The sequence below is a fragment of the Mustela nigripes genome, chromosome 4, assembly GCF_022355385.1.
Source record: "Mustela nigripes isolate SB6536 chromosome 4, MUSNIG.SB6536, whole genome shotgun sequence".
Taxonomy (NCBI): domain Eukaryota; kingdom Metazoa; phylum Chordata; class Mammalia; order Carnivora; family Mustelidae; genus Mustela; species Mustela nigripes.
The window spans coordinates 182,485,837-182,510,987 of record NC_081560.1 but is presented as its reverse complement, the minus strand read 5'-3'; the positions used below and the strand labels follow the sequence as shown (position 1 = coordinate 182,510,987).

Below are 25,151 nucleotides of genomic sequence, written 5' to 3'. Positions count from 1 at the left end.
ACGGTTCCTCTTTTGTGACTAAAAATCAAGCAGTCGTGGCCCCTCATGACGAGGTTTCCTGAAGACTAAAACATCATTGATCTAACAGTACATTTGTATTGCCGGTGATCAGATGCTCAACTCAGAGTTCGAAGGATTGCTTTTGGTTTTTAGTTTATGAAATTAAATTGTGATCCGTTAGAGAAAGGAAAGGTAGAAGAGGTCCTTGTTGACACACATGTCCTTTTTTTTAATCAAGATTTCATTTATTTACTTGAGAGAGTGCTTGAGCAGGGGGAGTGGGAGAGGGAGAAGCAGACTCCCCACTGATCAGGGAGCCCGATACAGGGCTCGATCCTGTGACTCCAGGATCATGACCTGAGCTGAAGGCAGACGCTCAACCAGCGGAGCCACCCAGGCGCTCTGGCACACATTTCCTAGACCTCGCAGTAAGCTCCCAGTTTCCCTTGGATGAGATGACAAATGGTCGTTAATTTAGAATGGCTTCTTTTTCTGGTCTCTTTGGGATCCCATCAAGAAGACGCCTGTTTTGCTGTATGGATTGAACTGTAGAGGGTTTTGTCTACAAGCACTGATGGCATTTCCCAGGCAAGCGAGTCAGTGTGATCACACGAGGTTTTGTGAGGATGGAGATGCTTTTTTTTTTTCAACTTTAGTAAATAAATCATAACTCTTTTTTGTTGTTTAAAGTATCTGGCAGAATTTTTCTTGTTTAGGTCTTAAATTGGTTTTAATAAATGGGCTAGGAATCAGAATTGGCCTTCACTGCAAATGTAACTGGTGAGAATAACACTGCAGAGTGTTAAGCCCAGAAGCAATTTTGTCTATGTCTATGATAATCGGTGGTTTCTGAAGTGGTATGTTTTTGTTTTTGTTTTTAATAATTAAACTTTATTTTTTATTTATTTTTTAGAGAGAGGGAGAAGGCACATGTGAGTGGGGGGGGCGAAGGGAGCAGGGGAACATCTTAAGCCAGGTCCACACTGAGTCGTGGACACCAATGTGGGGCTCGATCTCATGACACTGAGATCACAACCCTGAGTCAAAATCAAAAGTCAGACACTTAACCCACTAAGCCACCAAGGAACCCCTGGTTTCTGAAGTTTAATATAGTATACCCATTGAAAGGGTGATTGATTTCACTTTCTGGCCTTAATTTTAAGTTATGGATAGAGTGTGATCCCAAACTCCTGATATCCAAATGCATCCTCTGGAATTGTTAAGCGCTGGTAATGTGGATGGGAGGCAGGGAGAAGTTGGGAGAGAAAGGGTTCTGTGTGAGGGCTGACAACGCTCTGTTTATTTCTAGATTATTTAAATATTTACAAGCATTACTTTTATGATTAAAAAGATATAAAATTTAAGAATGAATGTGCGTATTAGAGTATTTGGTAATTTTGTTGACTAATTACCAGAAAATTTGTTGCATGAGTTCAAGTTATTGAAGTGTCAGGTTTGTTTGTTTTTTTAAAGAGTTTATTTATTTGACAGAGATCACAGGGAGGCAGAGAGGCAGGCAGAGAGAGAGGGTGAAGCCGGCTCCCCACCAAGCAGAGAGCCTGATGCAGGGCTCAGTCCCAGAACCCTGAGATCATGACCTGAGCCGAAGGCAGAGGCTTAACCCACTGAGCCACCCAGGCGCCCTGAAATGTCAGGTTTTAAAAAATTCATAAAAGTGTGTCTTTCATTTTCATTCATTTCTCCTACTATATGTCCTGTAGCTCTGCATCCCCTTTTTCTGACAGTTCTAGAGGCATATCTTTGGTATGTTTGGGTAGGCAGAGTTCTAGGTTACGTTTCAAGTTTGACTTGCAATTTAGGTCTTTTGAGGTGGGGGAGAGAAAGGCTGTTGGTGCGGCTTCTTACCTGTGTTACGGTTCAGTGCCTTTTTAAAGGTCAGAGTGTTTTAACGGGGAAATTGAAGAATTGAGGCAATTAAGAAAACTATTTGTATTTCAGCAAATCAGTAAAAAGCTTCAGATAAGTGAATTGACGATAGAGTCAGTGCTGTGTTAAACAACATGACAATAACACTAACCCCACTAACGTCCAAAGTTATTTAAACACCAAGACCAAATACATTTGCATCTCCAAATAATACTACAGAGGATTAGAAGAGGATTCTAAAACTGATCATTACCTCTTTTTTGTCGTTACATATGATGTTAAAAAGGGAATAGCTGGTCAATGGCTGCTTTTTATGTTTAAGATTTTATTTATTCATCAGAGAGAGACAGAAGGAGCATGAGCAGGGGAGAGAGGCAGAGGGAGAAGCAGACTCCCCGCTGAGCTGGGAGCCCGGCATGGGGCTTGATCCCAGGACCCTGGGACCATACCCCGAGCCGAAAGCAGACGTTCAACCATCTGAGCCACCAGGCACCCCCCAATACCTACTTTTTTTTTCTTTTTTTTTTTTTTGACAGAGATCGCAAGTAGGCAGAGAGGCAGGCAAAGAGAGAGGAGGAAGCAGGCTCCCCACCATGCAGAGATCCTGATACAGGGCTTGATCCCAGGACCTTGGGATCATGATCTGAGTCGAAGGCAGAGGCTTTAACCCACTGAGCCACCCAAGTGCCTCCCCCACCACAATACCTACTTTTTACTTTGACTCAGAACAAGGCCTCAAAAGTATTTGGAGTAAAAAGAACTGGGGAGCTTGATTGATTTCTGTGCTATAAGGTTCTCTGAAAATGCTATAAATTAATTTGGAAGTTCTATGAAAATTAATTAACTCTGTATGTTTTCACAATGGATGCAGCAGCATGGGGTCACAAGCCAATGTGGAATTTGGTGGTTGAAGCTCACGTATTTGTAGCCCTTCTCCCAGATTTGACACCATTTCATGTGGAAACTCTCCCTGTAATCTTAAAGAGAAATGAACTCTCTATTTTGACAAATGAGATGATTTCGGAGCAAAAAGGTGCTTTTGTGACAGCACTGGGACAGGGCTCCGCAGGAAGAGGTGCGTGTCTGCCGTAAGAAGCTGCTGGGTCTGTGCTTAGTGCTCAGGGCGGAGAGGCTGTGCAGGGAGTATGAGATCATAAATCCCCGTGAATTTCTACTCATAAAACTACTTCTGCAGCGTTTCTCCAGTGCTTATCATTCAGCTTGATGTTAACTATCGGTGAGATGTACAGGCAGTCATGAGACCCTTTAAGAATGTAGTAACCGGCACGTATTTGATCCTTATCGGAGCTATGCAGGCTGGAGGTCAGCCTTCGGGGCTAAAGGGGAACATTTTTCTGCTGCTGTCTCTCAGCAGACATACTTTAAAATTCCAATTTAAAAAATTCAAAGGCTTTAGATTTAGAAGATATTGTACAGTTTTGCCAGTGTTCTTGCTCCTTGGCTGCTCTCAGTGACCTTTACCAGTTTTCTATTTGTATTAGGTTCTAAATGTACTCGAGCCTACCTTTTTTCTGCTGCATTTATACCCAGGTGATGGAGTTAGTTGTTTGTGTTGCAGTATGTGGACATAAACATTCCCAGAGCTGACATCAGGAACCAGGCCATTGCCCTTTTCCTTTGTCACTTACCCTAATAAGGGGTGCGGAAACCTAGCAAATGCAAAATATTTCATTGTGTTAAAGTATGTGGGTTTCCTGCTTCAGCTGGACAAAGTAATTTGTTGAACACACAAATTTTGAAGTCGGTGTGTTCAACCAGAGCACCAAAACCACTTCCGGCACTGACAACAGTGAACATTGAATGCAGGGAATCGGTGACAACAGAGAGTGGTGCTGCTGAGAGCTGGGCAAGGCACAGAGTGACCCAGAGACGAGCAACAGCTGGAAGCCACGGCCTCTTCTGGGCCACCCCTGCGCCGCCCCAGGGCTACCACTCGAAGCTGGAACCTTAACCACTTCAAGCGTAGCCGGAGCTGCTGCCGAAAAGCAGAGCCGAGAAAGAAAGAGGCCGGGTTTGGGGGAGAAACCCTGGCTCCGTCTCCCCCCACCCCTGGGTCCAGCCTCCTGCAGCGCAGAGCCAAGCAGTAGAAGCAGGAAGGACAGACAGGCCCAGGCATGGCGCTGGAGCTAAATCAAGGAGTGGGAGGTGGGATCCCTGCCTCTCCAGATTCGGTCCCCCTTCACCTTGATCTCCCCCGACTGTGTCCCGGGTAACGTGAAAATCTAAAACTACACTGGCACTGGTTCTGAGGACATGAAGACTCTCTGGCTGGCATCCCTGGTGTCCCCTGTCCTTCGCATCTGCCTGCCTTCCCACGTAGGGTTCTCAGTGGACCAGTGTGGCGTTCTCTGACAACGGAGAACTTCTTTTGGGATAATAGTACATGATGAGCTTGCATCTCCGTCTAACAAATTTCTGAACAGATGTAGAGTATAATTTTGGAATGCCCTAACTCATTTTGTCACTTTCTGATGATTGAGATCAGCTGACTGACTTCTATCTCTTCTGAAACTGATGCTGGATGGTTAATCCAGACTAATTAATGAATACCCAGTAGAATAAACAGCTTCAGTTAAGGAAGAATAAACATTTAACTGTTGCTTCAATTTCACAATAAAAAGGGATGTAATTCAGTTCAAATGTTTAAAAACATAGAGCCTTCTGTGAGATGCCCAAAAAAATGTTGAATTTATAGCAACTCTATTGTGAAACTATGATGACTTTTATTTGACTTGAAGAAGTTTATTGCTGAAAGATCCTGAGAAATCTTCTAAAAGAATCCTTTTGTTGAAAAGGAAATTAGCATTTCCACTTCTCAGTTTCAGAAGACCTAAATTAATTTTTTTTAAGATTTTATTTATTTAATTGATAGAAGACACAGGGAGAGAGGGAACACAAGCAGGCAGAGTGGGAGAGGGAGAAGCAGGCTTTCCGCCAAGCAGGGAGCCCCATGCAGGGCTCCATGCCAGGACCCTGGGATCATGACCCGAGCCGAAGGCAGATGCCCAACACCTGAGCCACCCAAGCATCCCAACCCAAATTAACTTTTTAAAAATGCCTAAATCAACCTTAAAAACAACTGTTTAAAATTATAAAAGCCTTATGCCAATTATAGAAAATCCAAGAAATGATGAGAGTATGCGTATGCGTGTGTTTCCCCCAGTGTGAAAGTCTCCCTACATGCTCCTGCCTCCCGAGGTAGACTCGCTCATTCGTGCAGCGAGAATGTATAGAGCACCTGCCATCAGCCGTTGTACTGGACACCGAGGAAATATTAGTGGGCAAAACAGTCACAATGTTTCATTCAATTTGTATTCACACAGGACTTTGTAGTGGGAAAGGAATCAGGCAATAACTACGTGTGTCACGTGGTAGTCAGTGCAGTGAAGGCAGTTAAGGAGCGCAAGGGGAGCCGGGGCACTGGTTTATAGAGAGTTCGGGAAGACCCTCTGAGGAGCCAACCTCTGGTGTCATCTGAGGAAGAAGGAGGGTGAGCTGGGTTTTTTCTGGGGGAAAAAGGGGTCTTTCTAGGCAAAGGGAATGGGGAGAAGTAACTGTAAAAAGGTTGTGTATTCGCTCAGATTTGTTGTGTGCATATACTAGGCTTATAAAGACCAGTAGTTTACCTTGTGCCTCCGTTTTTTTTTTTTTCACTTAACAATCTGCCTTCCTTTGTCTTTTTGATAGCTGTGTAGCATTTTATCACATGCCTGTACCTTAACACGTCTGGCCAGTTCTCCGTTGGTGAACCCGTGCGTTGTTTCCAGGTCCTCGGTACCGCTGAGTGTGGCTCTAAACCCGCTTATGCTCGCATATAAATACTAACGTGTGTGTTTCTCTGTTCTCAAACCACCTTATTTATTAAATTATTTTCTTAAGATTTTATCTATTCATTTGTTTTAGAGAGAGAGCGCGCGCGCTCGAGTGCGGGGAGGAGCAGAGGGGGAGGGACAGGGAGGTGGAAAAAAATCTCAAGAAGACCCGTGCCGAGGGGCTCGATTTCATGACCCTGAGATTTCAAAACCAAGAGCTGGGCGCTCAACCGACTGAGCCACCCAGGCGTCCCAACTCAACCGACTTTAAAAGGCTTAAGAAAATACCGATGCTCAGGTTTTATTCAGACCAGTTACTAAATCAGGATAGTCTGGAGGAGGGATCTAGGACTTTTTTGGTATTTTTTTAAAGGTTCCTTGGATGATTCCAGTATGTGGTCAGGGTTGAGAACCGCAGCTATAGGATGATTCTTACAAGTGATCTGGCTGAGTCAGTGATAAAAGACATGGTACATTTTAGTTGATAGTGTAAAGTTGTTCCGTGTATTAGTTAGAATTAGGAGCAGCTGCCAGTAGTAGAAATCTAAATTCAGAGGCGCTTGGGTGGCTCAGTGGGTTGAAGTCTCTAATTCGGCTCAGGTCATGATCCCCGGTCCCGGGATCAAGTTCCTGCATCCGGCTCTCTGCTCAGCAGGGAGCCTGCTTCCTCCTCTCCCTGCCTGCTTCTCTGCCTACTTGTGATCTCCTTCTGTCAAATAAATAAAATCTTTTAAAAAATTTAAAAAAAAAAAGACATCTAAAGTCAGTTGGCTTAAACTAGATCGTTTATTTTTTTTATTATTATTATTATTTTTAGATCGTTTCTTTTTTTTATGAAATTCTTTACAGAGGCAGACCAGGACTAGAGTTGTGTTACATGGGAGTCCTCAGGTACCTGGGTTCCTTCTGGCTTTTGTTTTTGCTGACCTAAGGGAAATCTTCTAATCTCAAGCTTAAGAGAGACAGAGACAGAAGAGGAGTCAGGGCTTCTGCCATGACTTCCATGATGCAGGCAGCACAATGAGGGAAGAAGGGTTGAAGGGCACAGACCAGCTGTTCTCTTAAAAGATGCCTAGAAACTTCCACAGAACACTTCCACTTGTGTTCCGTGGGCCAGAGCTTGGTCACAGGGCCGGACCCAACTGCAGGGGAAGCTGGACACAGGCTTTCCTCCAGGTGACCGGTGTGTCCTGTAGAAGCCAGGGCTTTGCTTATCTGAAAAAGGAGAAGAACCGGGAGCCACAGCCACCAGCCGCCCCTGCCCTGTCCCCCTCCCCAGGGCTGTGAGCTCTGCCCTCCGTCCCCAGACCCTTCATGCCCCAGGGCCAGGACCTGCCCCGCTGGCGTTCGCCCAGGCCTCCCGGTCACAGAAAGCTTCGCTGCTGCGCGGGGAACCTCAGGACATCGGCCCGGGGGAGACGCAGAGTCAGTGCAGTTCGGCCCCCGGAAGGACGGTGGCAGCGGCTGTCCTCGGACGTTCCCGCTCCCCCGGGGGAGGGCCTCTTCCTGCCAGCGGGTGTCGGTCCCTGCCGTCCCGCTCGGACGTCCTGAAGGACGCGTCTTCCTCCCGCATTCCTATCGCGGGAATTACCGTTCCTCTCGGGGGCGAGAGTAGCGTGACCGTGACTTGGTGTAATGCGTCTTCTTTGCCCTTGCAGTGGACGAAGGTCGCAGCAAGGAGCCCGACCGGCTGCAGGTGTTCCACAAGAAAGCCATCCTGCCCTACGGCGTGTACAAGAGGCAGCGCAAGGCGGCGGCCGAGGAGGCGGCGGTGCTGCAGTACGCGCGGCTGGTGGGGCAGGCGTGCGCCGAGCGGATGCTGCTGCTGCGGAACTGAGGCGGCCGCGCCTCCGCGCCTCCCCCTGCGCACCCCTCGCGCACGCCCCCCGCACCCCCCATGCACCCCCGCGCCCCGGGGACACCCCGGCCTGCCCACAGATGAGATATTTTTTATTTTGACTCTTCTATGGCTTTTCTAAACCATTTTGTGGCGGTGTTTGCGTGAGAGGCCCCGGCCCCTGTAAAGATTTGAAAAACGGGTCGTGACCTGGCCTCGTCGCGGGGGGGTCTCTCGTTCCGGAAGTTTGTTTTATGAACAAGATACGGTATCGACGTCTCGTGTTAATATTTTGGAAAGTAAAAGGAGTGGGTGGATCTTAAGTCGTTTAAACATCGTCTTGCTTTTTTGGTCCAAGAACTCACAGCCGACTGTGCTCAGAGCCGTTTGACATCGGCTGATGCCGGGCGACCGAGGGCTGCGGAAGGAGGTGGGGAGTCGGCCTGCGGCTTCGCAGACTCTCCAGAGCGCTCCGTGTGTGGTGTCCCTGCCCAAGGTTGTGTAGTTGGTAGAACACTCAGAAGATACATACCTTAAAGGCGGTCCTGTGAACCCCAGAGGATCATTTACCCACGACAGTCCCGGTGCGGTCATGTCTGCTGTCTTGACGCAATTGTTTTTTCCTAGAATAATTAATTTTACTCTCAAAAGTATCCCAGTTTGACAACGAAGTTATGTGATTACCCTAGTTGTACATATTATTCGTTCTATTTCTAAACGAAGAAATGGAAGTTTTGGGTGGGGGGTTGTTGGTTTTTTTGTTTGGGGGGCTTTTTTTTGCCTGTTTTAGGAAAATGTGAGCTCCTGCCTTGACCTAAGATCCATCAGAAGTAAATATATGCTAAATTTTTCACTCCTTAGAACTCAGGACACTTGTTTTCGGTTATTGATTAAAAATGAGTTAATATCTGACTCCTTTTATAGCTGTGCTACAAACCACGTTTAATGAGGCATAGGAATCATTTTGACCTCTGTTCCAGGGCAGAGGTGGAGCAATCCATTTTTTGCCCTTTGATTTGGGAGTCAGCACATGCTCTCTCTGTGTCCTCTCACTTTCTTTTGGCCCCTCACCCAGTCAGCAAATGTCCCTTGTCCACGCCGGTCAGGGTTGCAGGCCCTGTGCTGGGAGGAAGGAGGCTCGGCGGCAGCAGTTCACAGAGCAGAACTGTGTTGGAGGCGATGAATGACAGAGGAGGGTTAGTTTCCTGTGCTCTCTTTCAGCTGACCCCCGGCCTTCTGCCAGCTGCTTGGCCACTGAGTTCATTCCATTCCCCATTTTGCCTGTTTCCTATCAATATTTTTAAAAAACCATATTATAAAACATAGTACTTTGAAATCTACTACTGGTTTTAATCTTTTCTTCTAAATACACTGAATTTAGATAAGACATGAGAAAATAATTTCATTTAGATAAAACAACGATCATTAAATAATGATTTTAAAAATCACATGTCTAGAAATTCAGCATCCAAATAAACTGTGTATTTATTCATTCAGAGGGTGTGTGTGTGTGTGTGTGTGTGTGTGTGTGTAAAACACTTGCCACTTGCAGGTACTTTGCCAGCTGAGCTGAGAGCAGCGAGGAAAGCCATTTTCTCTGATCGCGTGGGTTTTGCATTCTTCTGAGATTTTGTTCTTCAAAGTCCTCTCCCAAGAGTATTTGATAGACTCTTGTTTGGAAATGCCTTCAGAATCTGTAGATTTTTTTCTTTTTCCTCCAAAAAGAAGATAGCTTAATGTTTTTAGAATCACAAAATGGTACTCACTGTAAGCAGTTCAAATATTAATAAAACTATAAATAAGAAGGTAAAATATAATCTGAAATTCTACCGTACTAGAAAAAGAGAGAATTGTTATACATCTACACACATAATGTACATAATTTGAATATACATGGAATTATGCTCTATATACTGTGCTGTGGACATAGCTGAATTTTGAAAGAAATTTCAAAGTAGGACTTCAGAAGTGTTGTGAGTGATATGAGTACCAGGAAAGTCAGCGGGCTGGGGCCGCATCTTGGTACCCTTGGCGTCGGAATGTTTTTGATGCTACCAACTGCATCACACCCTCTTTATCTCCGTGACTGGCACATGGAATAGCAGCCCTAGAGATCACAACTCTTGAGTAGCCCGTGAAGAGAAAACCAGACTCTTACGTCTTACCACGACTCTGGTTTCCTCCTGCAGAATTCAGTCCGGGTTCCTTCAGAGCAAAGTGATTGATCACATCCCCTTCTGGGAATCAGGGTCCTGCCTCTGTGGGTGGCATTCAAGGTGGCTACAGTGACCCTCCAGAGAGAGCTGACCACAAAGCTGCTTTTGCTCAGTTGCTGTATTCATGTGCTGTTCTTTGGGGAAGAGACAGTGTATTGATCCTAATGAGTTAATTATTTGTTCTTTGGTATCCTGGCTGAGTACTGATAGCGTGCTAGAAAAGGACAGCAAGGCAAGTGACCCAACTTGGCTGGGTGACGTGCAGTGTAGCTGAGAAATCTGGTTTTATGTTCATGGCTTTCATCCAAAGAAAGACACTCGAGAACCTTTCAAAGATAGTTTCCATCTTTTCAAGGCTTTAAGCTACGCATTCACGCTCTTAGAGTTGGAGTTCCTTTCCAGATGCACGTAAATGCATACCTGCTTCCTTGTTTCTGGAGCAGAAATGTCATCGAGGTTTTCCAGGCCACCATCTTATTTAAATTCTTCCAGTTCTGTGAGATTTTTGTTATTTTTAAAAAATGTAATCTGAGCACTTTTTAAAAAATATTCTATAAAAGAGGCTATTACCAAATGAATATATTATTCATTTGATTAAAATTATTTAGATAAGAAATCATTACTGTTTAGCTTTGCTTTCAGACAGTGTATCCTATTATTTATCCATTTTGCAAAATATCACTTGTGTGTGGTTTCTTAACATAGCAGAATCTATTATGTAAATGAACCTTTTCAGATGTCTGGGCAGTCTATGGTTTGATTGTATAGGCTTTGTACTATTTAAGTGTGAATAAAAATGAGGAAGAATATAATGACGAGTTATCTAGAAGGTTTTGGTGGTTGCTAACTTAAAAGAAGGAAATGAAATGGAAACATAATGTTTGAATTAGAAGTTATTCAAATGTGTGTTCTTTTCCAAAAGAAAACCAGTGACTAAAGCAAAACAAGTTTGATTGCATGTGATTTTTCTTTTGCTCTTGTGTATGCCTTTTGAACAGTCCATTTGATAAATCTTGAATGAAAAAAATAAAGCTGTTTCTATCTGCAGTGGGTTGTGCTGATCAATACTTAAAAGACATGTTTCCATACTTTTCAATTTTTTACTACATTTTACCTGTAATGAATATGCAGAAAACAGAGGTAGAACATTGGCTGTATGAATCATAATATCTCATTTACAGTAACTGGGAATTCCAGATCATTTGGTTACCTAAATCAAAGCATGATGGATTCCTTTCTCAGGAGTGAACAAAAATAAATATCACTTTAAGAAAAACATCCAGATTTCACATGATAAATTAGGAAATAGACATAGGACTTAGGTAGTAAACTCAAATATATTTTCTCTCAAAAAGCTTAGTTTACAGAGAAATTCTCTTAAAATACCCCATAAAGCAAGTGTGCCTTAATCGTTCATAATAGTACACAGTATATTTAATGAACACATTTACAAGAGTTTTGTCTTTTTTACAGTAAAGAGGTCCCTGGTAGGTTTAGGATAATATGAATCCTATTTTCCAAGTGATTTAAATGTTGGTTATAATTCCCACTGACTTTTTTTTTTTTTTAATCTACCGAAGAAAATACAAAATCACTTACCATGCCATCGGTAATCACCACCCCTGCCATTCATGTTTTGATGTTGTACACTCTCAAACTTTTTTCTACCTACATGTCTTTTTTCTTTTTTTAAGATTTTGTTTATTTTTATTTGAGAGACAGGTAGCTGGAGATAGCACACAAGTAGTGCAGAGAGGGAGAAGCAGATTTCCCACTGAGCAGGAAACCCGATGCGGGACTTGATCTCAGGACCCTACAATCATGACCTGAGCCAAAGGCAGACACTTGACTGACTGAGCCACCCAGGCGACCCTGTCTTACTTTAAATAAAAATGGAATCATGTATATTGTTTCATAATTTTGAATGTTTTAATCCATTTGTGAACATGAAAATAAATGAAGAATATGATTTTTTTTAAAAGATTTTATTTATTTATTTGACAGACAGAGATCACAAGTAGGCAGAGAGGCAGGTAGAGAGAGAGAGGAGGAAGCAGGCTCCCCGCTGAGCAGAGAGCCCGAAGCTGGGCTCCATCCCAGGACCCTGAGATCATGACCTGAGCTGAAGGCAGAGGCTTTAACCCACTGAGCCACCCAGGCTCCCCAAGAATATAACTGTTTTCATGGCAGTTCAGTAATAGCTGTATCTAGTATCTTTTGAGAAAGGGGGCTCACGTGGTTCTTACTGCTCCTTTTCCTCCATCCGATGCCTTTCCCCGACAATAGGGATTTCCGCCGAGCTCTAAGGTTCAGGTATAGCTTTTAAAAGTTAGTGCCGCCTCCTCTCATTGTCCCTTAACTAAATATTTTCTGGGATACTGCCCTACCGTTTTTACAGTTTGAACACCTCTAAAATTCCCAATTAGAAAATATCTTATTTAAAAGCTTAAGGTTGGGGCGCCTGGGTGGCTCAGTGGGTTAAAGCCTCTGCCTTCAGCTCCGGTCATGATCCCAGGATCCTGGGATCGAGCTCTGCATCGGGCTCTCTCCTCGGCAGGGAGCCTGCTTCCTCCTCTCTCTCTGCCTGCCTCTCTGCCTGCTTGTGATCTCTGTCAAATAAATAAATAAAATCTTAAAAAAAAAAAAAAAACCCTAAAAGCTTAAGGTTATTTAAAACAAATTAAGGTTCTGATTCATGGATTCTTCATACAACAGAGGCCCTTAAAATGGGTACCTGGAAAGGGTGGGCTATTACTATTAGCTCAGCCAAGTTTTTTAGTTTGAAAAACATGTTGGCTTTTTTAGATTTAATTCTAAGTAAAACGGCACTTCTGTATCCAGTTAATTGTTACAGTTGGTATCTTCAGTCCCGTCCTGTCCAGGAAATAGTTTCCTATTGACGGTCTAATTCTCAATTAGACCAAGAACTGAAGTTGCTAAATACATTTGGTATGCCAAATTTTTATTCACGGAGGGCTCCAGAATAGCTTACAGATTTTTATTGCTGGGGTTTCTCACTGTATCTCTCCACTTGCAATATGAAGAAGAAATTTCAAATGGACGCGCTGTTAAAATACAAAACAAAACAAAACTGGGGGCACCCGGGTGGCTCAGTCAGTTAAGCGTCCGACTCTTGATTTCAGTTCAGGTCGTGATCTCAGGGTCTTGGGATCAAGCCCCACATTGGGCTCTGCGCTCAGGGAGGAGTCCGCTTGGGGTTCTCTCCCTCCCCCTCCCTTCGACCCCTCTCCTTGCATGTGCTCTCTCTCTCTCTCTCTCAAATAAATAAAATCTTAAAAAAATAAATGAAACCTAGCAGAGCAAATCTTAAAAGCTATATGGCATTTATGATTTTTAATAATTACCCTTCAATATGAAATTCCATAACACATGTTTCAGCCACCTCGGAGGAGAGAATATCCTTCCCCTTGTCTGGTTTGCATTAAGCAGACCACGAGTGACCAGCACGAGTATCTGTTTCTTTGATCATTACAGTTTGATTAAAACCAATAGACAGAAAGTGGTTTCTATAACCAGTTATAGGTTGCATGCTAAAGCCATCATATCAAAAAGGTATAAATGTTGTGCTCCCTGCTTGCCTAATTCAACTCTGTGTTTTTTGGATCATGCTTTCCCCTGCCCCTTAATTTTTCGTGCATTTGTCAGTCTGTGCCAGGGTCTTAAAATCATTTAACACTGGCCTTTTATAAAATGTTATTTAATTAGTGTTAAATGAAGACTCATGAATACTTCATGCAGTCACATTCATCGCACTTTGTTAATTCAGTATTCAGTGAGTCTGAAGAGCATCTCTCAACTCACGGAGCTTTTTGATCGTGAAATACGAACAACAGCATTGGGGCGTTTGTGAATTCAGAGCTTAAGGATCTCAGCTCGGTTGTATGTGGAGCCTTCTGTACACTATCCGCACATCTGAGAATGTTCAGAGATGGCCAGACCGGAAGCTAACCGTTGCTGATCTTGTTTAATTGACCATTAAAGCAAAGATTGTATCTACACATACAGTGGGACAGAGCGTGTGCTTCATGAAAGCTCACTCCTAAGGGTATGATTATTCTCAGTTTTAAATCAAACAATCAGCTCAGTACAGTTGCCCCTTGAACACGGGCTCACATGGGTCCGCTTCTACACAGATTTTCTGCAGTAAGTACAGTACTGTGCTGTCAATATATTTTCCTTGATTTTTTTAAGAACATTGTGTTTTCTCTGGGAGTGCTGACTTGATGGTAGGAATACAGTGTATGATACATATGATACAGGAAATATGTGCTAATCGACTGTGCATGTTATCAGCAAGGCTTCTGGGCAATAGGAGGCGATGAGTGAAGTTTTGGGGGAGTCAGATTTTTGACCACACAGGGGGTCGGTGTCCCTAACCCGTGTTGTTCACGGGTCAACTAAAAGGGTTTGGATGTATAGGACTAGTGTAGAAGTCCGACAAACTGATACAGCTGCCCTGTCCACAAGAGCCACAACTGTCTATTTCATTAATTACAATTAAAATTCAGTTCTCAGCCTCACTAGCTACATTTCAGAGGCTCACAGCTGGCCCTGTGGGGCCCCTGGGCTGCTGTAATAGCTTATCACGACTAAAAACAACACGCATTGATTCTCACAGTTCTGGAGGCTGGAAGTACAAACCCAAGGAATCGACAGGGCTGTGCTGGCTCTGATGGATCCAGGAGGAGTCTTTCTGGAGCCTTCCAGCTGCGAATGGTTACCAGCAATGCTCGGTGTTCCTTGGCTGGCAGCTGCCTCATTCCCAGTTTCTGCCTCCCTGTTCTCAAGGCCACCTTGTCTCTGTGTGTTTCTCTGGGTCAACTCCTCACAAGGATTACTAGTCATACTGGGTTTAGAGCTCACTGTAATCTAGTATATGACCTTATCTTAATATGTCAGCAAGGCATCGAGGCTTAGAACTTCAACCTATCTTTTTGCCAGGGGCTTGGGGTGGAGAGGGACACAATTCCTTTTTCTTCAGTAGGCTCCAAGCCCAACAGGGGGCTTGAACTCATGACCCCGAGACCAGGAGTTGCATGCTCCACCCACAGAGCCAGCCCCGTGCCCCCGTGGGGGACACAGTCGCACCCAGCAGAGCGGCCCCATTGGACGGTACAGATACAGAACGATTCCACTGTTGTAAGTTCTAGTGGACGGTGCTGCAGAGAGGCCATCTTACAAAATAAAAATGTCATGGTTTGATATGTCTTAAACGTTTCGACATGGCCAAACACCGCGCAGCGAATCCAGTGGGACATTAGGGCAATTTACTTTGACAGTGTCTGGTTTCTCATTGTAACTCCCATTGAGCGATCTTGTCTCATCTGTAAGTGCTGCTGCCCATTCGTATGAATCTGCAGATCCTCAGTATCTCGTGACCGTGAGGCTGCCTCAGTTTCTTGATGTAACTGCCACGTCACTAGATTTAAAGTTAAACTTCCGGGGGCGCCTGGATGGCTCTGTTGGTTAAGCATCTCGAGTCAAATTCTCTCGCACCCTCTTCCTGAACCCCAAGTAAATTAAAAAAAAAAAAAATCTTTAAAGTTAAAATATGTGTAGCGATAATGTTTAATTAATGGATAACTTGAATGAATGAGAGATTAATCCAGAAGTATTTCTGAAGAATTTGTGCTCTTCTATTATTCCTTTTTAAAAAATAAATTTTATTTATTTACTTGAGAGAGAGAGAAAGAGCACAAGCTGAAGGAGAGGGAGAAGCAGACTCCTTACTGAGCAGGGAGCCTGACACGGGGCTCAGTCCCAGGACCCCGGGATCATGACCTGAGCCCAAGGCAGACGCTTAACCAACTGAGCCACTCAGGCGCTTCTATTATTTCCATTTTTATATTTTTAATATATATTTTCTTTTAGGTTTCTAGTTCTAGTTACATGGTTATTTTGATCAAATAGAAAAAAATTTTTATAAATGTATCAATAAAAATCTTTGAATCTGTACCAATAAAAGGATTTATATGCATCTCTCACAAAAATATGCAGTGAACCTGTATGCAAACGAAAATGGGAAAAATAAATCCTCATTACACATCTCTGTTGTCTTGTTGAATGCACAGCTGGTGGTTACCTCACATGAGTAAGTCCAGAAGACAGATTAGATTGATTTACAGGTCTGCCTTAAAGATTTTTTATGCCTTTACTATTGTATTTTATTTTAAAAGATCTTATTTATTTATTTGACAGAGACAGAGTGAGAGAGGGAGCACAAGCAGGAGGAGTGGGAGAGGGAGAAGCAGGCTTCCCACGGAGCAAGGAGCCTGATGCGGGGCTCGATCCCAGAACCCTGGGATCATGACCTGAGCCAAAGGCAGATGCTTAATGACTGAGCCACCCAGGCATCTCTACTATTGTATTTTTAAGGATGATTTTGAATACTGGCTTTTTTTCCCCCTAGTACAGCCTACTTCGGACCCAAACTGCCTGTCATTGTCCTCAACGTGGAGATCTTCATGGAATTTCACCAGAGGCATGGGATTTAGATACAGAGACATCTGTTTGGATTCACTTCCCCAGACTGTTTGCGGCCACCCATGAGCAGAGCCGGCGGGGGGTGGGGTAGGTCCGAGGGAGCCCCGGAGGTTGGTCAGCGGCCTCCAGGGGCTCTGCACGGGGTGAGGGCAAGGCCTGCGGGAATTAAGGGTGACGGTCTCCAGTCTCCCGGTCTCTGCCTCTTCTCCAGAGCCACACTGTGATTTACGTAATTCTATTCCATATGCTTTTTTATAAGTCAGCCAGAGAAGCATCCGTGTGTAGCCAACTGTGTGTAATTACAAGCTCTCCGTCTACAGCCGCTGGTGGTTCACGCTTGCGGTAATTAATATTTCTGATCATGTCACCAAAGATGCTGTCGAGAACATTTGGAAATAAAGGATCCACGTTGGGAGGAGAAAGTCTGGAGACCACTTTGAGCTTACGATAATGAATACATTATTCATTTCTATTACTCCTTTATTGCCTTTGTTAAGATATGGAAACTGTCCTGTGCCAGCATTCCTTGTGAGTCATGACGATCTCCGACTATCCTTATCTGCAGTTGCTTATCTAGGCTCTTCACCATCTGGAACATGAACAGAGTGTCCAAAAGTAAGGTTAAAAAAATAAAAAAGAAAGAAAGAAACTTGCCTCTTAGAAGCATAATGGGGCGTGAATCCAGGCTCTAGAGCTTATGCCCTATTAATGGGACAGCCACTTGGGCCGCGTGGCATAAGGAGAAGAAATTTTTGGTCCGAAGGAAAAGGATAAAATGTGGAAATGGCATGTTAGTGGAAGGGTGTACATCACCTCCTGGACAGCTCTTACTGTGTGCCCGCTGGCATTCAACACTGCCCCGTGGACAGTGGTGCTGGGAGCCTGTTCTGGAGGAAGACGGATTGTAGCAGGGAGGGCTGACACAGACCTAGAGTGACCTTCTGACCGTGTTCCACAAGCAACCAGTTCCTTCCATTAACCTCAGTAAGTCAACGGAATATGGAGGGAACCTGGATCCTGGGGACAAGCTGGGCCAGGTTCAAGTCCTGGGATCGCTTAACTAATTGTGGCACCTTAGGCCAGGACCAGAAGGCAAGCAAACCTCAGCTTCCTCATCAGGAGAGGTGACCTGGGCAGGTGGGGAGCCAGCTGGTAGGGGTCGAGGACAGTTGTCTTACAGAAGTGGCCTTGCCCGACCCCTGCTCTGCAGCCCATTACACCTTGCCCGAAGCAGATGTCAACAAAAAGGAAGGTAATGAAGAAATATTTGAACAAAATATTAAAAAAGAAAGAAAGAGTAGACCCTACCAATCCAAGGCCTAGAAGCCTGAACATCTCAACAGCCCCCGAGCACACAACGTGGTCAGGGCAATCAGACTTGACATTGGTAAAGACAATGCTGACTGGTCAAGGAAGCAATTCGAGTACAGTCGAGTATATTTCTATTCAAAATTGTGATAGTAACAAAAAGATTCCATTAACTGGATAAGTTCCGGTTATCTGCAAACTTCACCATACTGAAACAGGTCTTCGCGACTACAGAATGAGAGTCCATTTGGAATGGCCGCATTCACAAAGGATGCTCTAGTGTTAGAGAGGCAGAAACTTTCTATTGGCTGGCCTCTGTCTAACAGAGTGTGGATAAACAATTATTCAGAGGAACCCACGGAGGGCCTCGCTCTCCAGTGGCGCCACCATTCAGAAATTCCTTGGTATACTGGGAGAATAAAATGGGTTTTGAGGCCCGGTACAATTATGCGCATTTTTGTTTGTTTTGTTTGAGACAAAACTAAACAACAGGATATCTGGAAAACCAGCAGCATTTTGTAGACTGGGCCAAACGCCCCGCACAGCGGGCTGTCATATCCACTTACAGTTTCAGTGATAATGACTGGACTGTTTTCAGCCAGCCCCCAACTGCTCCTGCTTTTCTTCGTGTTTCTGCATTATTCCCCCGCATGAAGGCAAATTCTGGAAGAGGCATTACTTCTTAAAATCGGCTTTTCACAGGGCCACACGTTAGCCAAAGAGCGTTATCAAAAAGGCCTGGAAATCAAAAGCACATTTTTTCGAGTGGAGAAGAAGTGATGTTATATAGGACCGCAGAATGCCGCCCTCGTCGGGGACAAGAGGTGAGCCCGAAGACGAAAGTGGGAAGTAGACTGGTCTCTTTTACTGCCTCCCCAAAACACCCCCCCAAACCAGAAAACCCCAGCCTAATTAAAAGTTCATTCTGCTGTGTGCAGAGCTGGGTGCCCAGCGCCTGGGCCAGTGCGATTCGACACGGAGGCCAGTGGCGCTGTTTCCTGAGCATTGAAGGAGACGCTCTGCTCCCAGGTCACGTTCTAGCAAGTGCTCAGTGCATGCAGAGTTAGGCTCTCCCGGGCCAACTCCACTGTCCAGCCGGGCGGGGGGCAGAGCCACAGGCTCACACTCAGAGGACCACACTGGCGGGGGCCTGACCTCTGCTCGCCGACCTCAGGCAGAAGATCTGAGATGTCAGGACATCTGAAACGTCTTCGTTGTGTTTGGTGCGGTGTTTGCTCCGTTGACACTGGGCTCAAGGTGGAGAAACGGGTCCCCTTTCTGCCCTTCCTAGTCAATTCTCCCGGAAGCCACCAGGGGGCAGAAAGAATCTTTCTTGCCTTCCCGCCACCCCCCCACCCCCCTACTCTCTCCCTCCCCCCAAACTCTGCATGGGAAGGTAAACATTTCCTTTGGTCCATTTGGGCCAATGTTCTTGATATAAATTGTATTTCTTATTTCCCAAATCCTTGATTTTTTTCAGATTTGGGTTGTCTCTAAATTAAGTCTTCTTTCTGCAAGGAAAGCCATGAAGGTATTTTATATTGATGGATGACTTAGCTCTGAGATCTCCAGGCCTGACACAGCAGCCCAGGCTCTCCCACATGTTCCTCCCTGTCTCCAGCCTCACGGGGCCAGTGCAGGCCCCCAGGCCCTTTTACCAGGATCATTGCGATAGCCTGCCAACCTTCCCAGCCAGTTCTCACGCCCGGCACACATCTGACTCTCATCTGCCTCTCCTGGTCCCGCCTCAGACAGCTCTGCATTACCTACCGCATGAAGCCTCAACCGCCCCCTTGGCATGTCCCACTCCTTTTCCAACCCTTCGGTGCATCTCCCTTCCGTAAACCCTACTCTCAGCCGTTTCTTGCCTGTTTCTTGACCTCCAAACTCTTCTGTCTGCAGACACTCTAATCTGCAAGGTCTACACCAGGGGCCACCTCCCTGTGAGTCCCTGGTCTACCATATCCGAAGCTTTTCTTCAAGTCACAGTTCTTTCTTAAGGCTCGAGACAAGCAACACAAGGAAGGCCATGGGAATGATGCACGTTGCTCTCAGAGAGCTGGCCAGAGCCCGGATTCATCGGAGAAACCTCCCCCGAGGAAGTGTGTTTGTGTCCGGTGGGTGGATGCTGAGACCCGGCTCCCAGGTGCCGGGACGGGTCTGGTCCTCGGACTCAGCTTCACAGCACGGGGTGGAAATGCCAAGAAAGCCTTCCTGAGCAGTGGGTCCGTAGTGGGATTGGTTGAACGTGGCAGGTTCTTAACACATTAAGAACATCAGAAATGCCCATAAAGGAGAGCTGTAAATTTGATACACCTAAGTGAAGAGTTTCTCTTTATAACCTTAGAGAAGCCACAGTCTGTTTGCCTTGGAACGGGCGGTGACTAAGGTGATCGCCAGGGAATGCGTCCGTGGTTCCACCTGGTGGTGCGTTCACACGGGGGTGGGGCGAACGGGGACAAGCTGTCCCAGAGGGGAAGATTTTGCTTGTGGGGATACCTGTGCCTCGACAGCTCCCTTCATGGTCACCTGCTGCCGAATGAACAGTGAGAGAGAATATAGGACCCCATGTGTGTGCCGGGGGGCAGGCGGGTCTTGGCAGACAGAGGAGCTTTCGGGGACGAGTTGTCGGGGGACATCTGGCTGTTCTGTCTAAGAATTCCTGGCATAATGGGTCTGTGGACCCAGTACTTGAGGGCAGGCCTATTCTGGTTTAGAGCTCTTCCACCAAAAAAAAAAAAAAAAAAAAAAGCACCGATATGAATTGAAAATTCTTAAAGGGGATCACTGTAATCCCTATTTAATTTGGACTTCTCCTCTTAATTCATTTTGCATATGGCGAGACACACTTGCAACGGACACAAAGGGCCTCTCACCCACCCTGACTTGCTCTGCACCAGGGGAAAAGCCCCCCCCCCTGCCCTGGGGACTTGGCACCACCCGAGAGCCTTGGGGAGCCCGTCCCCCACCCTGGGGACCTCAGGTGCTGGGGGCTTCCCTAAGAGCAGGCCGGTGCAGGTGCTGAAGTGAGGCCCCGCGTTCATCCCGAAGATTCCCTTGCAGGTCCTTTCACTTGGTCTTAAATTCTGTTAACCCTTCCTAAAATTTACGAGGCCACCACTTCTCCTGGAAGCTCACAGGGCACCCGAAAACAGGCCCACCTGGGTGACAGGGGTTGCTCGGCTCACGTGGATTGTGACCGGCTTAGAGGGACGAGAACACAGTGGCGGTTGTAGGGAATCGCCACCTGGCCCAGTGGCAGAACATGCCGTTACAGCTGGCGGGAGGGCAGGGGTGGTTCCGAGGCGAGCGGCCCTCACGGGGCTGCAGCCTGACATCGCCAGGGACCGGGGCTGTCCACACGCTCGCTCTCGGAAAGCTATTCCACAAAATCCCAGCCCCACACATAGGCTTCGTTGGTACATTTTTTGGATGGATCCATCTGTCCACCCAGCAGCGATCTGAGCCCCTGTCCTGCACCCAGCGTTGTGCGTGGCACAGACGTGAACAAGTGTGAGTCCCTGTCTTCGTGGAATTTCACTCCAGCAAGAGAGACAGATGGTTTGCAGCCAACAGAGGAGTCAGAGTGCTGGACTGTGTTTGGTCACACGAAAGGCCACTTTGGACAGGGTGTCAGGGACAGCTTTGGAAGCGGGGATGATCTGTGGGCATTGAGTGAAGGGAACGTGGACATCCTAAAGACTCAGAGCCGGAGTGGTTGTGTTCTTAGCTCTTCGGAGTCCACGGTCGTGGAGGGTTGACCCAAACCCATGGACTGGAACGAAAACTGCTCCGAGAGGGTAGACGAAATCCCCGCGACACTCAGGAAGGAAAGCTCACGTCTAACAGAAACGATCAGAGCTGTTACTGGAGGGAGCTGGTTTGACCTACAGTCGATTTTGAGAAAGGAGGGTCAGGGCATTCCAGGCAGAAGGGATGGAATAAGACCCAGTGTGGAGGCAGAAAGACAGGGCTTGGGAGAGTGGGGTGCCCTCTCGTTTGCCTGAGTTATAAAGAATTTGGAAGTCATGGGCGCTGAGGTAGATGGCAGAGCGAAGCTCCTCGGGAGGGGCGGGCTTCTACACTGGCAGGCCATGGTGTGCAAAATCCCCCCCCACCCCGCCCCCAGCAGCTCCCCCGGGAACCACTTTGGACAGCAGTGGGGAGCAGCCATGGCTGGAGAGGAGAAGCCAGGATAGAAACCAAAACACCCACCTCAAATGCACAAACCAGATTATGGCTTACATCCGCTAACCTGGTTTGCTATTTTCACCAGGAGACCTAGGACAGAATATGGGAGCGTCCTAAGCCTCTCCCAGAGGGAGCCCCCGCCCCCGGGGGAGGCCACACGGAAAGGCAGGGCCCCCACGACAAAAGCCCCAGAAGGATGCAACGGAGTGCGCGGCCAGCGTGGCTGGTGGACCAAGAAATTCCTGTTCCAAAACAAGTCCGTGAGAAAGGCATGAACAGTCCTTGACCAGGGCTTCGGCCGCTTCCCCAGAGCACCTGCGGCCCATCACCTCGACAAGCGCGGGGGCTTCCCGGGCCGCCCTCCCCGCCCCCCAGCCCGCTGCTGCTCCCCGAGGTTGGCAGGAGGCCGCCCTTGCTCCTCGGCAAACTGACGTTTCCCTCTTGGAATGTTAAGCGTAAAAACCAAAATTCATGTGCTACCAGTGCGGGAAGGAAATGTCCTAATCGATCCCGAGAACGGGGGGCACTAGCATCAAAGCAAAGAGCAGAAGGCGGTGTCCCTGGAAGGGGAGGCGGACGGCGAGGAGCAGGTGCGGGGGATGTGGCAGTAACGCTGTGCCAGAGGAACAGGCGGGGGTTGGGTCACATTTCCCAGAGGCAGGGCCCCCCCCCCCCCCCCGGGCTCCTCGGACAGGGGGTGTGGTTGGACAGAGGGAGCTCGCTGAGGACAGGGGAAGGAGGAGGCAGAGGGCACAAGACCAGGGCCTGAGCGGGGCTGGGCTCAGCCGACCCGCGCCCCAGCCAGGTGAGGGCAATGACCTTGCAGGTGGGATGGTTTCCGCTCAGCCCAGGGCTGCGCCACCCCACCCCCCGCCCGCCGCAGCGTGGTAGGAGGAGCTGCTGACGACCCCCCCCCACACACACACACATGGCCTCTGGGTCTGGGCACCCGGCAGTGTCCACAGCAAGGCTCAGAAGTCTTTGCTGCTGGGGTGTGTGAACAGAGAGCTCTGAGCCCACGGAGAAACACCCGTCGGCCTGGGGGAACGAGAGAGGGGGCAGGAAAGTCAGAAAACCCCGCAGCCGCATCCCGGCCCCCACCAGCTCCTCCTGCTGTCCTGCTGGAGTCACCGTGCCTGCAGCCCTCCTCCTCCAGGGGTGAGTAGACACCGTGATTGCAGCCAGGCTCTGGGGTCATCAGCCCCTTGCCCCATCACTGGTGTGTTCCTGGGGAAGAGTCCCTCGTTGTCCCCCGTTGATTGTGAGGACCTAGAAAGACATGTTGGCAGAAGTAGGACGAGTGATCTGGAAAGACTGAAATTAGGCCTTGAAGGAAGGTGTGAGGGCATCACAGGGGGTAAGAGGAGGCAAGGCTAAGAAAATGCACTTGATAGTAAAAAGAAAACGTGCGCATGCGGACACACACACACACACACACACACACACACAATGAAGGGATGAAGGCAGCAAGCCACCTGGGGCCGATGAGGAGAACAGGGGACTAGGGGACGATCTAGTTCTCACCCTGGATCTGACACCGGAGACCTGGGGACTTGGACAGGTGTCCTACCCTCACGTGGCCTGAGGAAGAACAAGGTACCCACGTGCCCACTGTACGGGGGCCCCACTCTCTGTCGCCGCCAAGAATGCTGTTCTCCCTGCTCTGGCTCGGCTGGCTTCCCCTCGGGGAGGCCTCTGTTCCCCTGTTTAAATCAGCACCCACCCATGGGCTTTCGACATGACAAGTAGAGGGTTGTTGCGTTCTTGTGTGGGGCCTACCCTCTACAGACTGCGTTTCCTGTTCGTGCTGCTGTCTGTCTGTCTCGTCGGCGGACAGGTCGCTCTGGGGGCAGAGGTCTGCTCTGGCCTGCAAGCAGCTCTATTGCCAGACTCCGAACAGCCCCTGGTGGGCTCTCCATGAACACTTTGTGAATGACTGAATGGGACTCACCAGAGGAAAAAAGAAGATAAAAATGAGAAAGGATCAAGGAAAATTTGAAATTCTTTCTCTTTCAAAGTTATCTCTGGGGGCGCCTGGGTGGCTCAGTGGATTAAGCCGCTGCCTTCGGCTCAGGTCACCATCTCAGTGTCCTGGGATCGAGCCCCGCATCGGGCTCTCTGCTCAGCAGGGAGCCTGCTTCCCCCTCTGTCTCTGCCTGCCTCTCTGCCTACTTGTGATCTCTCTCTCTGTCAAATAAAATAGATAAAATCTTAAAAAAAAAAAAAAAAAGTTATCTCTGTACCCAGTGTAGGGCTCGAACCCAAAACTCTGAGATCAAGAGTCACATCTTCCACCAACGAAGCCAGCCAGGCACCTATGAAATTCCCCATATGCCTGGCATTAATATTCTAGGCGTTCTCGGTGAAGGTCACTCTGTGCTCTTCTTTGAGAATATATATGGATATATGAGTATCCATTGAAGATCCTTTTTTCTTTCTTTTTTTAGAAATATGGAAACATGTTACTCAAGGTGACCGGGACATATTTCCAATGATAAAGAAAAAGCAAATATTCCTTTTATTTAAATTGTGGCGTTATAAGAACAAAACCAGAAAATCTCCTCTCTTATGTGTAAGGTGACTTTCGTCTCTGCTGGAGCCCTGATTGTCACTGAGGCCATTTGCATGAGGCTGGTGTTGGGGTTCCAAGCATTTCCCTGGTCTGCCCGTCAGCAGGGCCCATCTGCCCCAGGGCACGTGCTCGACCCAGTTCTCAGCCCACCTCTTTGGTGTGACTGTGAGATGCATAATCGATAGTGAGGTCCTGCTCCCCGGGGGTGCTGGGGATCTAGTCCGTCCCTGACATCAGGACCACGGAGACCCGGTCTGGAATGAACACCTTATTATGTGTTGCTCTGGCTACCAACTCTGGTCCTAGTGCCCCCTCTCCTCAGCGAGTGCTGGGGCCCCTGAGTTCCCCGACCCCCACACAGCTCCCATAGACTCTAATAAGGGACATGTGACAGAAACCACATGCTGGGCTTGGAGAATGTATGGGCTGACCCACACTTTCTCTCCAGGGAGGAGAGAGCTTTTACTCCTCCAGTCAGTCAAGGACAATGAAAACCAAATGTGCCTGCCGTGGCGTGCAAACCCACACAGACACACGCACACAGACACACTCACAGACACGCACACACGCTGCAAATATTCATTATGTGTGATAGGCCAAGGGTCGTTGCTGTTGTTGAAATGGAAGCTTGTTGCTGGTTCTCTAGAAGGCAGAACCCTGGGATTCAAACAATTCCTGCGTGCTACGTCCTTCCCCTGCTGCTACGGCTGCATCACTGACTTGATCACCAGATTCTGTTCTGTGGGAAAAACAGCTGATTCCGTATTCTTTTTTTTTTTTTTTAAGATTTATTTATTTGACAG

General features: G+C 47.2%; 1 protein-coding gene across 9 annotated transcripts in view; it reads left to right on the top strand.

Moving 5' to 3' along the window:
* Positions 1–9,085, top strand: part of ATE1 (arginyltransferase 1) — a 166,142-nt gene extending 157,057 nt beyond the window's left edge. For 4 of the 9 annotated variants that reach the window (XM_059398722.1, XM_059398721.1, XM_059398727.1 and 1 more), the window contains one exon: positions 7,379–9,085. In XM_059398722.1, coding sequence (XP_059254705.1) covers positions 7,379–7,699 — 321 coding nt within the window. In that variant the 3' untranslated portion in view covers positions 7,700–9,085. The remainder of the gene's footprint in view (positions 1–7,378) is intronic. The other 5 variants (XM_059398724.1, XM_059398723.1, XM_059398730.1 and 2 more) reach the window with 2 other exon arrangements.
* Positions 9,086–25,151: the final 16,066 nt, after the last annotated feature.